The sequence below is a fragment of the Dreissena polymorpha genome, chromosome 2 (assembly GCF_020536995.1).
Source record: "Dreissena polymorpha isolate Duluth1 chromosome 2, UMN_Dpol_1.0, whole genome shotgun sequence".
NCBI lineage: Eukaryota > Metazoa > Mollusca > Bivalvia > Myida > Dreissenidae > Dreissena > Dreissena polymorpha.
The window spans coordinates 35,074,033-35,092,118 of NC_068356.1; the positions used below are offsets into that span (position 1 = coordinate 35,074,033).

At 35.8% G+C, this 18,086-nt stretch overlaps 1 protein-coding gene across 4 annotated transcripts in view; it reads right to left on the reverse strand.

Annotated features, from left to right (window-relative positions):
- Positions 1-6,594: 6,594 nt before the first annotated feature.
- Positions 6,595-18,086, reverse strand: part of LOC127866577 (uncharacterized) — a 33,253-nt gene continuing 21,761 nt past the window's right edge. For 3 of the 4 annotated variants that reach the window (XM_052407206.1, XM_052407205.1, XM_052407208.1), the window contains 3 exons: positions 17,051-17,118; positions 14,663-14,677; positions 6,595-10,940 (listed from right to left, as the gene is read on the reverse strand). In XM_052407206.1, the coding sequence (XP_052263166.1) occupies positions 10,900-10,940; positions 14,663-14,677; positions 17,051-17,118 (124 nt within the window). In that variant the 3' untranslated portion in view covers positions 6,595-10,899. The remainder of the gene's footprint in view (positions 10,941-14,662; positions 14,678-17,050; positions 17,119-18,086) is intronic. The other variant, XM_052407207.1, reaches the window with a different exon arrangement.

Sequence of the window (18,086 nt, forward strand, 5' to 3'; positions counted from 1 at the left end):
AGCTTTGCGTTATTGGATGAAAAATTGTAAACAACCAACATTCTTTATTATACAGATGAATGTTATAACCAATTTCAATTGTACAAAAAATAATGTATGGTGTCATGCTTTGTTGTAAACTTTAGAAAACCTTGGCTTGGGTTATATGTTTTATACAACTGATTTCACGTGCGAGATTACTGACATGATAAACCACAGAATTAAAGACCAATGTGTTCAAGAGTGGAGCGATACTTTAGCCTCACAGTCCAAAATGGAACTGTACTTTAAACTTTAAAAAGCTTCGAATATAGAAAATATCTTGATTGTATATCTTATGAAAAGTCAAGAATCCAAATGAGCCAATTTCGATTAAGTTCTCATTGTCTAGAAATAGAAGTTGGTAGATATAGTAGGTTGTCACGAATAGAACGCCCGTGTAAACTCTGTAACCAGAATGTTTGTGAATCCGAATATCACTTCTTATTATGTTGTCCATTATATAACGATTTACGCATAAAATATAATATCCGGACATCATGGCCTACCATAAATAAATACATATCATATCAATGATGTCTTGTACTAATGTTTCAAAACTCAAAAACATTGCTTTTTTTTTTGGTCGAAGCGTTCAAACTTAGAGGCGAGACTTTAAATAGCCTAGCTGTAGTATAATTGCATGCTAATAAACATATTTGTAATTGGGTATTTGGTAGTCACACATATTAGTTGTTATGATTGTCATATTTGCTCATCTTTAAATTTGTATTATTGTACAATTCCCTGTCTTGGCTATATTTCTTTTGTATATATGTTCTTGGCCAAAGGCTGAGCGCCGGATTGCCAATAAACTTTGTTATCGATACTGCTAATCAGTGTGCACATGCTTATTTTATTTGGCATGCATTAAAAACCAGAGAATCAGTATAAAAGGGCCACAAACTCACAAAATGTCTACTTTTCAGTTGTACATCTGGTGTGTAAACAGCAGAAAACAACAATGATTATTTTCATAATATTTAAGTCTGTGTTTAAAGGGGCCTTTTCACAGATTTTGGCATTTTTTAACTTATTCATTAAATGCTTTATATCGATAAATGTAAACATTGGATCGTAAAAGCTCCAGTAAAAAATCAAGAATAAAATTAAAAAAAGGAAAAGAACATTGCCCGGACCAGGTTTCGAACCAGTGACCCCTGGAGTCCTGCCAGAGTCCTGAAGTAAAAACGCTTTAGCCTACTGAGCTATTTCGCCAAGTACACATACTTGACGTATTTTATACCTTATATAAGCAATCTTCGTAGTTTCACAAAATTTAACGACAAAAACAGAACTCTCCAAATTATTCAATCGTTTCGCGTTGCAACGCTTTATAATTTTTAGGTTTTTAAATCGTCAAAAGATGCATATAATGGCTATATTAGACCATGGTAAATGTTCAGTATAACTGTTTCCTCACAAATATCATAACCAAAACGAAAATTTGCGAATCTGAGACAACTTTTAATTTGGCATACATATACTTTAGTACACAAACAACATGTATGTGTAATTTGGTGGTTTGTATAGGTCCCTGTTGAAAGTTATATAATTATTGACTTACAGAAAACGTTCTTTGTTGTCTGCTTGAAATTCAAATTTCCCTGTAAATGCTAAGCACCGCCCACTTGAAAGGTTATGAACTTTTCTCAGCCAGTAGCTAGCAAATGACTCAAATCAAGTTTTCATGTAAATACAGATTCAATAGTATACCAAATGCTGCCTGCTCAAACACGTGTTCATATTAATAAACTATCTAATGTTAGCAGCAAATCACTGGCAGATAAATCAAGCCTACTAGTTAAAGGGATCTTTTCACGCTTTGGTAAATTGACAGAATTGAAAAAAGTTGTTTCAGATTCGTAAGTTTTCGTTTTAGTTATGATATTTGTGAGGAAACAGTAATACTGAACATTAACCATGCTCTAATATAGCCATTATATGCATCTTTTGACGATTTTAAAACCTAAAAATTAGAAAGCGTTGCAACGCGAAACGATTGAATAATTTGGAGAGTTCTGTTTTTGTCGTTTAATTTTGTGAAACTACGAAGATTGCTTATATAAGGTATAAAATACGTAATGTATGTGTACTCGGCGGAATAGCTCAGTAGACTAAAGCGTTTTTACTTCAGGACTCTGGCAGGACTCCAGGGGTCACTGGTTCGAAACCTGCTCCGGGCAATGTTCTTTTCCTTTTTTTATTTTTTTTTCTTGATTTTTTTACTGGAGCTTTTTCGATCCAATGTTTACATTTATCAATATAAAGCATTTAATGAATAAGTTAAAAAAAATGCCAAAATCTGTGAAAAGGCCCCTTTAATATTGGTTAATATTTTACCACCGCAAAATCAAGCAAGTGAGATCCGGCTTTTAAGCCCCGTTTTCCAAGGAAGCAGCCAATATGTACAGATTTCAATGATTAACACTAGACTGGCCAACGTTGTCTTACTACAAGTTGTTAAATACACTCTAACAAGAGAACAGGTAGATGCGGTGATTAAAGCAAACGCTTTAAGCATTATCGTCTGCTAAAGTGTACTGGAGTTATCCACACAGGCAGTCACGGGTTACGGTTCCTGCCGTTCCTAAGCCCATACTGATCCATACTGATTTGCAAAATTGCGTCTGCATTATTTGTGAGCTTTGCTCACAACTAAAAAATCAGTTGTGTGTCAATAAACAAAGCATAGCGTGATGTACATAGAATTACGATTAACACATACTAGGCTTTGTTATTGCTGTAAGCTCCATATATTTATGATACATCATAGTGACAATATGTCGGCATCTGAAGGAAAACCCATTTTCAAACATTACATATGACATCAAACAAACTTATTAAATTATAAGTGCATATGATTTACGTGGAGTTGTACGACGAGGTTATAAAATTGAATAATACATAAAAGACAAAATTATAAGTATGTTCAAACATGCAATCTATGTCTTAATTTGTTCGTATTATTTTGTGTGTACATAACGCTTCGCACACCACCTGATACATGTATACATACACGTGTCTGTTCCCCACCGACGTGCTGCTCGTGTTTGTTCTCCACATGCTGTACGTTTATGTTCCCCATCGCAAGTCACGAATATGTGTGCAGCTGTACAAAGAGGTATGTGACCCGAGCGTGAAGCGCGAGATACTGATCACCTACACGGTGCTACCCTGGCCGAGAACCAGCGACTGCAGACGCTTGATATGACCTACATACTGGGTGCCGCTCATGTTCAAGTTGTCGCCCAGGAAAATGTAACCTTAACAAGTGTAACGAGCTTCGCGACTACGAGATTTTATAGTTCGGGGCAAGATTGGTGCTTTTTAGTACACAATGTGAGCTTTGCACCAAGAATTTCTAGCGTATGTTTTGATCTATGACAAGGTAAATCGCTATGGACAAGTGCATTCAGTACGGATGTTGGCATTTTCCCTGCTTAATGGAAACCTTCATAAGGAAAGTGTTACTTTATCAGATCTGTTCAATTTGTCCTTTCATACATAAAACTGTAGGCCAAATGTACCAGTAATAACCGATCTGATTTGATTCCACGAATGTGTTTCTTCAATTTTCGCAACATGCGTCCGAAAAGTCGCACATTTTTTTAATAAAAACGTTCAAACTGTACACTTTAAGTCAAATGACGTGTAGTATTTAATCTTTTAAATCTCGCTCATTTATTAAATTCATAACTGCAAAATAAATGTGTACATTAAAAGATGAACGCGTTATTTACAATTCAACATGTACACAATTTAAATCTGATCTGTATGCACACGTATACTTGTTTCCCACGGTGGATCATGTTTTAAAAATGCAATTATGAAGCAACTTCTATGTATGATCATGTATGTCAACATTGGTATTGATTATCAACGCAGATTTTTCTTACTCAATAAAATAAGCGTTTCTTATTAATGTTAAGAACAGCTGTACTTCGGATGCGCAAACATACAGTACGCTTTGCTGATAGTTGTTTTTATTTGCTGCAGATAATTTTCATCCTTTAATCATTTATCGAATCAACATCAGGCAAAAAGTATACTAGTATAATAAATAATAACTATATCTTGGCAACGTCCTCGAAATTTAAACAAAATGTAGATAAATATATCTGGTGACACTGTATACTTATGGTGGAACAATCTGTAGAATAATGTTTACAAGCGTATGCATCTCCTCATAACCACGTGTCAGAGAGTTTTCCTCGTTTACATTTCATACTATATGATACATCCAATTTTCAAACCAATAACACATATTTAACTTGTTCATTAAATGCTTTATATTGATAAATGTAAACATTGGATCATAAAAGCTCCAGAAGAAAAAAATTAAAAAAAGAAAAAGAACATTGCCCGGAGCAGGTTTCGAACCAGTGACCCCTGGAGTCCTGCCAGAGTCCTGAATAAAAACGCTTTAGCCTACTGAGCTATTCCGCCGAGTACACATTCATGACGTATTTTATATATAAGCAATCTTCGTAGTTTCACAAAATTTAACGACAAAAACAGAACTCCCCAAATTATTCAATCGTTTCGCGTTGCAACGCTTTATAATTTTTAGGTTTTAAAATCGTCAAAAGATGCATATAATGGCTATATTAGAGCATGGTTAATGTTCAGTATTACTGTTTCCTCACAAATATCATAACTAAAACGAAAACTTACGAATCTGAAACAACTTTTTTCAATTTTGTCAATTTACCAAAGCGTGAAAAGATCCCTTTAATTGGCCTAAAACATTAAGTTTAATGAGAAGATATGTTTTATGCAACATAACCCACGATGATAATTAAATTGCTAGCTATCTCCTGTGCCGTATAACCCAATATGCAAGTTACATGGCATTTCGTATTCTAAGCAATATAACACGAATATATATGATAAATATATATCATGGAAGAATGGTCTAGCTAGTGTAAGGTTAAAGACTCGACTACAAGGGGTTTGATTTTGAGGCGGAGGCGGTTGAGACACGTATAAGTCCGCTTGTTTATACGCTAATAAGCCAAAATGACAGCATATGCTTTAAACGTGTTGATTTTTGTGATGAAACATGTCTGGCGAATAATGAGTTATAATAACCATTCATACTACACATAAGTAATTAAATTTGTTTGCCAAATATTGAATTGCCAGCCCAAACGACTGAAATCAAACGCTATCTCAGTTACTGCTTTAATTTAGCTACATGATTAATCTTGCACTCATGCACGCAGGCAATGATTAAAAGTTGATCACTATTGACCCGCTGTAGTCTTTGCATCCAATATTTAGATACATGTACACAGAAACGCACACTCCAGTTTGAACATACTGCTGATAATGATCACAAGTGACGCTACACAAATGTCATATAAAGTAAAGCTAATTAAAGTTAAAGTATGATGTATCTAAAATAATAACTCCGATTTCGTGGACGAAACGCAGTTTATGACTGGCTAATTAGTGAGAAATGGGTCGCATTCAGCCTTCCTGATTTATTCCATCATGAGAGTAAATAACTCAAGAACATTACTTGCAAAGGACGATACTCATACGCATTTTCTGCCAAGGTCTTCCGCACCCACGCGGAAATCTGCAAGAAAAGTACAATATCGATTGTCTTTTTAACAGGAAATACAACAAAATAGTGTACATGAACTTATGTTCGCAAGCAATTGCTGCTTGTATATTATAGATAAAAAATACATTAAATATATTTAAACAATCATAAATCGCATCGAGCATGACCATTAACCGCCATAATTACCCAATAACGCATTAAATTGTCCTACGGTGCATTTAAGAAGGGTTTCCATTATAACCCGACATATTGTGTACTGCTATAATACTGTACGGTGATGTTTACTTCACTGGCCTTAAAGAGTATCTTAGTGTTTATATACTTACATAAACAAGACCAATAAATATAGCAACTAATTTAAACACGTTTAACTCACATTCTCGTGTCGGTAGAAGCTTACGGACAATCGAACTACGTTGATTCAGAGAACTGAAATCTAAAAGTGATCCATCAACTTGCATATAAATGGGTAGATCGTTGATTCGTGCACGATAATAAATGTGCAAGTGTTTCATTTGTACATGTCTTAACTGATGTTCTTCAACAATTTCGACTGAAGGTCGGAACCTGGCAGCTTGTTTGAGTTGGGCTCGATTGGTCATTGTCGGCTCGGGTACTGCTTAAATTTACGCAAGGTACGGAAAATATTCTAAAACGTAACCGGGAATTCAAATGCTAAATTTGTTGTTGTCGGCATTTTTTCCAAATTAATTATGTTCATATTCATGTCAATATTTTGTAAAATGACCGTTATATTATCAAAAAAAGAATGTTCAAACAGGTTTTGTTTACAGCGATTTTTGTTTCGTATTCCGTAGCGCGTTTTACGACATCGAATTTGGGCGGGAATAAAACGTTTGTACAGTCTAAATTGGTCGGGTACATTTTCCGTTATCGAGGTACATTTAAGTATGGAGTACTCGGGGTACATTTAAGCAGTACCAGAGCCGACAATGACCAATCGAGCTTGAGTGGGAGCATTTCACAATGGCACGCTTCGAGATGTTTCCATGCATTTTATTTCGCCAAATTGAATACTCTTTAAATGCGTAAACATGATGAACATAATAAATAACAAGGGACAAAATTGTCACAAAACCAGGTTTTCGATTTAAAAAAAAGTCTGATAAAGGGAGACAAATCAAAATTTGCATTGTTACAGATATGTTCATAGTTATCCCCCTTTATTTCAAAATCAATCTATTTTCAGTCATGGCGACCTTGACCTGAGAGATATCGACGTAATTCTTTCGCGCGACACACCGTCCAATTATGGTGAACAAATGCGCCAAATGATTTTAAACTCTCGCAATGAACGACATAGTTATGGCCCGGACAAGCTCATTTTTGGCCATTTTTTACCTTTGAACTCACATAGTGACCTTGACCTTGGAGATATCGACGTAATTCTTTTGCGCGACACACTGTCCAATGATGGTGAACAAATGTGGCAAATGATTTTAAAATCTCATAATGAACGACAAAGTTATGGCCCGGACAAGCTTGTTCCGCCCGCCCGCCCGCATTCGCCAATCTACTAACCAGTTTTTTTCTTCGGAAAACCTGGTTAACCAGCCCGCCCGCATTCGCCAATCTAATAACCAACCGTACGAAAAACAAGACTCTTGCCAAGCAATATATGTCCCCTACCGGCTCCACCCTTGTCAGATTTTTTTAAATGTATTTGTTGCCATAGCAACAAGAATTTTTGACGTAGGAACATAATAAAATGCATAATGTCCATATTGCCATCTATCTGTGTTTCAAGTTTCATGAAAAATTATGAAGACCTTTTAAAGTTTTCGCAGGATCCAGAAAAGTGTGACAGACAGACTCGCAGACAGACAGACAGACAGAGCGCAAACTATAAGTCCTCTCCGGTGAAACCGGTAGGGAACAATAAACGTCATACAACGCATGCTTATGTAAAATTAACGAAATTATATAACATCAACTCCTGACAAGTTAAATGCATTATATAGTCACAGCTCGCAAACATTAGCCTGATAATTTATATTATTAGAAGAACCATTTTGGCATTGTGCCAATATTGAACTGCTTCGTGTACGTGTGATTAAACGTTAGCAACTTAGCCACAAAGTAAGAAGCACTACATATGCGTCTTGATGATTAGTGATATTATGGGCATCTAACAGTTCATAAGTGTCTATCGCAACCGTTGTTTATTATTGTTGTTTTCACTTCATATACACATATATTTGTTAATGCAGCATCAATATACTAAAACAATATCCCGGAAAGACAAAAATAATGCATTTGAATATCAACCGTACTTTCGTTTGACAACTGATCACGCATGTACAATGTGAACCTAAATTCAGTTTGAGTGCAGATTCGTTTATACGCCACAAAGACACAAATTTGTTTTACGGATCATTTTGGCTTACAGGACTGGGTGAGTCACGTAAAATATCGAATATAAAATATATTTTTATAAACAACTGGTAGCAAGATGAGTTGCAGATAATTGGTCAGTAACCACATTTTAACTTACTCTCTTGACCTGTTAATTCTTTTCAGCTCAATTCAACAGTGAACAAGGGACAAAATTGTCACAAAACCAGGTTTTCATTGTGAAAAAAAATCTGATAAAAGGAGAAAACTCAAACTGAACTTTTGAAATGAACAAACAAAATTAACCCCCTTTGTAAGTTTGTTTTTTTTTTAATCTATTTTTAGTCGTGGCGACCTTGACATTGGAGATATTGACGTGATTCTTTCGTGCGACACACCGTCCCATGATGGTGAACAAATGTGCCAAATGATTTTAAAATCTCACAATGAATGACATAGTTATGGCCAGGACAAGCTCATTTATGGCCATTTTTGACCTTTGAACTCAAAGTGTGACCTTGACCTTGGAGATATCGACGTAATTATTTCGCGCGACACACCGTCCAATGATGGTGAACAAATGTGCCAAATGATTTTAAAATCTGACAATGAACGACATAGTTATGGCCCGGACAAGCTTGTTCCGCCCGCCCGCCAGCCCGCCAGCCAGCCAGCCAGCCAGCCAGCCCGCCCGCATTCGCCAATCTAATAACCAGTTTTTTCCTTCAGAAAACCTGGTTAAAAATGCCCATAATATCACTTTAAACTATACATCATACCTGCTTACTTACATTTTTTTCTTTAACGATGTTCACATTGTTTGTTTCACATGTTTAACAATACTATTAGTTTCTCGGTTGTACTCTTTCGTCAATTAAAGCTTAAAAGAGTACTGAAAACATAATAAGCATCGTAGAACTTCTTTCATTGTATTCAAAAATACTGGTCCTAGGCAAGTTAATATTTACAGGCTTTATATGTACTAAATACAAGCAATAATTTAAGATTGCACTGGTGCATTTACAATACAAAACAATATGTGTTTGTGAAACACTATGTCCGCCCCATATATTTGACCTTTGACCTTTCACCACTCAAAATGTGCAGGTCCATGAGATACCCATGCATGCAAAATATCAAGTTGCTATCTTCAATATTGCAAAAGTTATGGCTAATGTTGAAGTTTGATGCAAACAACCCAACAAATCCACAAACAGACAGGACTAAAACAACATGTCCTACAGTATTGACTGGAGGACATAAAAAACACAGCAGTTTATTGACCTACACACTATACACAAATAAATATTACATTTATATGATACAATAAATTATAACGGAATTGCAAATATTCTGTTTTTATTCAAATCAATTTGTGAACACCATTAAAATAAATAAAATGCATCAAAATGCTGTTAAAAGGCAAATAAAAGGGTAACAGATGAAAATTATAACACATCAAATGAAACTTTATAACATATCATTAAACGATGTTACAATTGACATAAAAAAATTCAACATAAATAGAGGATATTGCGCATGTTTTCTGTGCGAATAAGTCTAATCACAAAAATAGGAGGCAATAAAATAGGTTAATTTTCTCTTTCTTTTTTTTTAAATATATGTTACAACATAGTGGTAGTTTGATGATATGTTATGTTTCGTTTGCTTGACGTATACACAGAATCTTTAAGTTTTTACAGCTGCTATGTACTATGACTAGAAAATCTGCAACCTAGTAAGCAAGGAAATAGTGAGATCTAACACAAGAGATTATCAGGCATCAAAAAACAAAATACGCATGTAAATGAGGGGACTCCCCACTTACCCTTAACCCTTTGGTCCAGAGCAATCTCTCTAGAAATTTACACTAATGACAGGTAAATTGAGATCAGTTTGACAAGTTTGTAGTAACTTGTGCTCCACATCACCAATCAGTCCTTTTGCAGCGATAAGCAACCTAGAACTCAGGATTCCATAAGTTGTCAGTTCAACATTGAAGTTAAACCCAACGTCTAACAAGAGACGTTTGTAAAACATGTATGTTTGCCCTCAAAAGATGCAGCCAAGTGTAAATATGTGCAACTATTATAATATTGCATGCCATTGAGACTATGAATTTAGAACTGGTGACCCGCAAATTAACAGGGGCCTTTCTTCCTTTATGACAAAGCAGCATACTAATGTATAGGATCCTAGGTTAATGCATTCCCTAGATTTTCTGTAGCGATGGTATTCAAGTCGTTGTGACCCTGACCTTAGACATGTTGACTTCAATATTAACAAGACTATTGCCAAGCAATATATGTCCCCTACCGGCTCTACCATTGTCAGAAATAAAAAATATATTTATTTTTTTATTTGTTGCCATAGCAACCAGAATTGTTGACGTAGGAACAAAACGAAATGACGTGCATAACGTCCTTATTGCCATCTATCCATGTTTCAAGTTTCATGAAAAAATATTAAGAAATTTTAAAGTTATCGCCGGATCCAGAAAAGTGTGACAGACAGACTGACAGACACACAGAGCGCAAACCATATGTCCCCTCCAGTGAAACTGGTAGGGGACAATAAGCAGCATAATCTTATCTCAATTAACAAAAACATGAATTTACATAATCATATATCAAAGCATTTTGTAGATATTATTCAGTCACAAAATGGTTAACATCAATATGGATTCTTTCTACTAGTAATCATAATCAAGCCAGGTACCAAAATTGAATACAAAGGCAGGGAGTTTTTAATTGATGCACAGTGAAGGTTTGCTGTACAGACATACACAAATAATACACAATATAGCCCTGCTCTTTCAAATAAAGAGGCACATATAATAAATATTCACTGGCTCTAAGTTATTGCCCCATGCTTCCACATTCAATAGGAAAGCTGATTCTGAGACCCTGCTACTTGTCCATGGCACATAAAGTTGTTTGTTTTTTTGTAAATCAAACATCTAAGTGCTGGCACGATATCACACAATTACTTCCTGAAATTAACAAAAAAAAAGTTATATTGCAATAGCTGAAGTAAAGGAAAATACAACAACAGTTCTGCGGTCAGAGACATGCCCCCAAAACAGGGCTTTTAACTTGTGACCCCAATTTCAATAGGGATCATCTACTGTCAATCTAAGGCCAATGCACATGTGAAGTATCAAACCAATCGGCAAAATTGTTGACGAGTTATTGATCCGGAACAATTCTTAAACTTATTACGACAGTGACCTTAACCTTTGATCAGTGACCACAATTTCAATAGGGGTCATCAACTGTCTAAGGCCAATGCACATGTGAAGTATCAAGTCAATTTGTTGATGAGTTATTGATCGAAAACAATTTTCACACTTGTGACAGGACCTTTGACCTAGTGACCCCAAATTTCAATAGGGGTCATATACTGTCCAAGTTCAATGAACATGGGAAGTATCAAGCCTATCAGTCAATTTGTTGAAGAGTTATTGATCAGAAACGATTCTCACACTTACTGGTACAGTGACCTTGACCTTTGACCTAGTGACCCCAATTTCAATAGGGGTCATCGACTGTTCAAGGCCAATGCACATTTTAAGTATCAAGCCAATCGGTCAATTAATTGATGAGTGATTGATGGGCAACAATTTTAACACCTATTGTGACAGTGACCTTGACCCTTGACCAAGTGATCCCAATTCCAATAGGGGTCATGTCAATCTGCCAATTTGTTGATGAGTAACTGTTATTGATTGGAAACAATTTTTACACTTATTTTGACTGTGACCTTGAACATTGACCTAGAGACCCCAATTTCATTAGTGGTCATCTACTGTTCAAGGCCAATGAACTTGTGAATTATCAAGCCAATCAGCCGATTTGTTGAAGAGTTATTGATGGTAAACAAACAGGTCTAACGAATGACTGACAACAAAACAATGGCCTCTTCTTCGCAGGGGGGCATAAAAATTGAGGTCAGTCTTGGGAGAGTGAATGCAGCCAGAACCTTTATTAAACGAGTCTCGCTCTGTGAAAATGTGTTAAATGCATGTGTGTAAAGTGTCTTCCCAGATAAGCCTGTGCAGTCTGCACAGGCTTATCAGGGATGACACTTTTCGTTGTTTTTTTTCATTTAAATAAAAAATCTGCTTGACGAAAATCCACTTTAGGCAGAAAGTGTTGTCCCTGTTTGCCTGTGCAGACTGCACAGACTAATCTGGATCTGGGACATTTATGCACATGCATTAAACCCCCTTTTCACAGAATGCGACACAAATAGATTAACTCAGGAATGTGTGGGCAAAAACAAAGCTGACCCATATAAATTCTTTTCAAAATCACAACTGAAAAGACCATTGGTACATAAAAAGGGTTAGCATTGTTTGTGCTTCGAGTTACTCGGGTTTTTTCCAAAGTTGTTTAGATCAAGATTTTAACGATTTGCAAGTTGTAATAAACTAAACTTGAAAATATTTTAATGCAGTTTCAGAAAAGCAATAAACTCCTCATTTAATAGTATTTATTCTTGACTATTTTCCCTATAAGAAGAAAAGTGACAAGAGCTGTCAGAGGACAGTGCGCTTGACTTTTTGAGTGCTTGACAGTGTAACGTAAGCCATCAAGGGGAAATTGTTCATATTCAATAATTTATTAGACGATCTTTCAAAAATAAAAAAATAAAAAATTTAAAAAAAATTTGGGGGGGGGGGGGGGGTAGGGGGTGGGTGAGAGGAGGGTTATTGTGGGGTGTGGTAATTTATTAGATGATGCTTTAAAAAAAATGATTTTTTTTTGGGGGGGACAGGGGGTTGGGAGGGTAGGGGGGTGAGAGGGGGGGTATAATGTGGGGTGTGGTAATTTATTAAATGATGTTTAAAAAAAATAATTTGGGGGGTGGGGGGGAAAGGGATTCTGGGTAGGTGCTGGGGTATTGTTTCGTTGGAATCCATTGTGGTATTCAGGTAAGTGTTGTTTTGTGAAAGTAATAATAAAATGTGATCACAAATAAAGAAGTTATGGCAATTTAAGCAAAATGTTCAATTATATAAGTGTTAAAGGGGCAATAATTATGTCAAAATGCTTGATACAGTGGTCTGCTCTTGTTTATAAGTTGGGGTCATGTTGGTAAACGAGTATGCAAAATATAAAAGCAATATGTCAAAGGATATAGGAAATATAATTTGGGGTAATACGCAAACTTAAACATAGATTTAACAATAATATGCATGTTCTAAGTATAAAAAGGGGCAATAATTCTGTCAAATTGCTTGATACAGTTGTCTGCTCTTGTTTATAGGTTGGGGTCATGATGGTTAACAAGTATGCAAAATATGAAAGCAATATGTCAAGGGACATTGAAAATAAATGGGGTAGTACGCAAACGTTAACATTTGCTGCATATTCTAAGTGGAAAAAGGGCCATAATTATGACAAAATGCTTGATAGAGTTGTCTGCTCTTGTTAATAGGTTGGGGTCAGGTTGGTAAACAAGTATGCAAAATATGAAAGCAATATGTCAAGGGACATTGAAAATAGTTGGGGCAGTACGCAAACTTTAACATTTGCTGCATATTCTAAGTGGAAAAGGGGCCATAATTATGACAAAATGCTTGATAGAGTTGTCTGCTATTGTTTATAGGTTGGGGTCATGTTGGTAAACAAGTATGCAAAATATGAAAGCAATAGGTCAAGGGACAAAGAAAATATTTGGGGTAGTACGAAAACTTTAACATTTGTACGCTAACGCAGACGCTAACGCAGACGTTCACGCTGACGCCGGGGTGAGTAGGATAGCTCCACTATATATATTTCATATATAATAGTCGAGCTAAAAATGCCTTTTGCAACCAGCATAAAACCAGATCTGCCGGCCAGTAACTCGCAGTTTGTGCTGTTTGCTGCTTATCAATAACTAAAGGTTGGAAATGAAGCCTTTAAAATTTGAATTTAGTAAGAAAGGTCTTAAATTAAATTCAACTTTCTAAGGGACAACAAATGAGTAAAAATACATATCTATACATATCCTCATGCCTCAGACTGGAAGGGCAACAACTTACCAGTTGACACTTATGATCCAATAACTGAATTGATCAGTCATGTGTTTATATGTGTAGTGCTAAACACAAGCACATACACATTTTACTTGTTTATATTTTTATGTGTATATGTTTCTCTCAAAACCACTTATTCACAGAACGTTTTTGCCCTTTTTTACCTAAACTGCGCGTTAAAATGCCCTTTTTCAAAGTAATGCGTCATGCCCTTTTTCCCTCATGGGAAAAACACTCATGTAGTTGCATTATCCAATTGATTTACTGTAAACCTTTGGAGAAACAATCGAAAGATTGAATAATTGATTTATGTCTACTGCTTTATTAAATTAATTTTATGAGAATTTCTTAAAATTCGGAATATATTGATTGGGGTATAAACCTGAAATATCTTTTTTTTTTAATAGACGGGTAACTCATGTTATATGATTCTATAACGATTAACATGTTTCTGACAGCAAATAACTTAAATGCATAAAATTTCTTAAAGAAACATAAAAGCAGAGCAATTTATGTTTCCTGACATTAACAAAGTAAAACATTAAAACTGTCACATAAATAACTGCAAGCTTACAAACTGGAGCTGTCTGTTAGAGGGACAATGACAGGTGTGATTGCAACTCAGCAAGAAAACGTGATTTACAAGGGCAAGAAATGTGATACGAACATACAACATGCAGAACAATTACCTGTTGTGTTAGAGCCTGTCAACGTAATTCACAGTGCATGTATAAAGTGGTCCTATAACTGTGTTACAAATTACTGATGTCTGCAACACATTCATTGTTACAGTTAAACTTAATCTAACAATTCATAAATCTTTCTACTATGTTTAATAAAACACATATTCCCCCTGAATGTTAGGAGAAAAAATTTGGATCTGTCAGAATATTTGATTTATTCAAAAATTTATTTAGGACAAGGTCACGGAGGATTTCAACTATTGGTGGATTGGTAAACGTTATAAGCAACAACAGTGCAAACATTCACGTGTTGTTTTTAAAAGTGTTGTTGCTTCCAAAAACATCAAAATCTAGTTGAATCAAGAAAGAGCCCTCTCATATGAGGCTCTTTAAGTTCAAGGTCAATGCCAATTGAGCTTTGGTGATATGGGTAAATATAATGTGGTAATAAACAACAAATGTGAAAGTTTAATAAGAGTTATAGTAAGGAGTGCTAGCCAAAACAAATCAGTAAAACCAACTTAACCTGTAAGGGACGAATGGACGGGACCATCGTAATATGCATAATGCATAAAAAAGCCAGGATCAGAAACACAGTAATGGTAATGTAAACAAATATAAATATTAACAAGAGCACCGCCTTGCGGGTGCAGACCGCTCATCTATTTTCTTTTTAAAGGTGAAGGGACTCTCATTTTCAATCACAAAGGAGGGAGGAGTGGAGTGAAGAGGGGTGTATAGTGTGGGGTTGTGGACATTTATTACATTATCTTCCAAAAAAGCGAAAAAAAAAAAAAAAAAAAAAAAATCGGGGGGGGGGGGGGGGGGGGGGGTAGGGGGGGGGGGGGTATAGTGTGAGGGTGTGGTGATAATTTGTGAGATGATCTTAAAAAAAAAAAAAAAAAAAAAAATCAAAAAAAAATTTGGGGGGGGGGGGTGGGGGGGTGGGGTGGGGGTATAGTGTGAGGGTTGTGGTGGTCATTTGTGAGATGATCTTATAAAAAAAAAAAAAAAAAAAAAAAAATTAGGGGGGGGGGGAGGGGGGGAGGGGGGGAGGGGGGGGAGGGCACGGGGGATGGTTTGGGTGAAGTCTATTGTGGTATGTCAGGTAAGAGTAGTTTCATCAAAGTATCAATCAAATCTAATCATAAATAAAGAAGTTATGGCAATTTTAGCAAAATTTAATAATTTGACCTTGAGAGTCAAGGTCATTCAAAGGTCAAAGTAAAATTCAAGTTGCCAGGTACAGTAACCTCATGATAGCATGTAAGTATTTGAAGTTTGAAAGCAATAGCCTTGATACTTCGATTGGATCGAAACACAAAATTTAACCATATATTAAAAGTTACTAAGTCAAAAAAGGGCCATAATTCCGTAACAATGACAACCAGAGTTATGCAACTTGTCCTTTTACTGTACCCTTATGATAGTTTGTGAGTGTTCCAAGTATGAAAGCAATATCTATGATACTTTAGGGGTAAAGTGACCAAAACATAAATCTTAACCAAATTTTCAATTTTCTAAGTATAAAGGGCCCATAATTCCGTCCAAATGCCAGTCAGAGTTACATAACTTTGCCTGCACCGTCCCCTTATGATAGTTCATAAATCTTGCAAGTATGAAAGCAATAGCTTTGATACTGTAGGAATAAAGTGGACCTAAACACAAAACTTAATCAAATTTTCAATTTTCTAAGTATAAAAAGGGCACATAATTCTGTCAAAATGCCAGTCAGAGTTACATTACTTTGCCTGCACAGTCCCCTTATGATAGTTAGTAAGTGTTGCAAGTATGAAAGCAATAGCTTTGATGCTTAAGGAATAAAATGGACCTAAACACAAAACTTAACCAAAATTGTCAATTTTCTAAGTATAAAAAGGGCACATAATTCTGTCAAAATGCATGCCAGAGTTATCTAACTTTGCCTGCCCAGTCCCCTCATGATAGTAAGTAAGTGTACCAAGTTTGAATGCAATAGCATTGATACTTACTGAGAAAAGTGGAACTAAACGCAAAACTTAACCAAAATTTGCAATTTTTTAAGTATAAAAAGGGCACATAATTCTGTCAAAATGCACGCCAGAGTTATCTAACTTTGCCTGCCTAGTCCCCTCATGATAGTAAGTAAGTGTACCAAGTTTGAATGCAATAGCATTGATACTTTCTGAGAAAAGTGGACCTAAACGCAAAACTTAACCGGACGCCGACGCCAACGCCAACGCCAACGCCAACGCCAACGCCGACGCCGACGCCAAGGTGATGACAATAGCTCATAATTTTTTTTCAAAAAATAGATGAGCTAAAAATATTATCTACATATAAGTATCTATTGCCAAATGTGATAATGTTAAGAGAATTTGCTAATATAACAACTGGCTACTTGTAGTTTCATACCTGGTACTATACATTCTGAGTTGTGCAAACATTGGGCGCAGAATTCACAGGCTTCTTCATTCACCAACCTACAAAAGAAATCAGTTAGAGCAAGATATAATACAATAACAATAACGTATGGCTGCATTCAGACATGGTATATGGGTATATACAAACAAAGCTTGTGCTTGTAGCTCCCCTTTAATGCCCATTCTGATGATATGCTACTTATTTAAGCCAAAAGAAGAAATATTCATGTCATCTTTATCCACTACTTCAATCGAAAAGTAAAGAGCATTTACTAGTGCAATGTTTAAAAATCAAATATTTAAACGATTAAAGCTGCTGTTTTTATTCATGAAAAGACCCATTTTGTTGCATAGCACATTATATAGAAAGTGTATTTTAGTCTAACTAAACATGCTTTTACTAAATAAATCACTACTGTAAGCAACCAGCCATGGAACAAAGCTGATCCCACCGTTGTCATGCATGCAACCATTCAAGAACACAAAGTACAGCAATGAATTCTCGGTATGACATGTAACATGGCCTTGAGGTCTATTATGCTGTTTTATCAAGTCATGCTTAACTGAACCTCTGCATGCAAATAAAAAACAGGCTACAGATTTGACGACATATGAGGATAAGTTTTCATTTGTAATGAATTGTTCAAAGGGGAACTACTCTTTTAAGGTCACACCTACAAACTGTAAAAGTGCTCTTTATTAGTAGATTAATTGAACATATATTTGCATATACATGTCTAGACAAACTGCAAACATTAGACCTGGGCCATATACTTGTACACATATAGGCAAGTCCTGGGGGACTTGGGCTCCTAGACCATGCAGATTTATACATAGGGGGATTATGACTACCTTAAACTTAGACTTACAGATGTAAAACATATAGGCAATGCCCTCAGGGATTTGGACTCCCTTAGACCTGGGCAATACAGATGTACACATATAGGCATAGCCCTGAGGGATTTGTGTTCCCTTATACCAGGACCATACAGATGTACACATATAAGCAATGCCCAGAAGGATTTGGG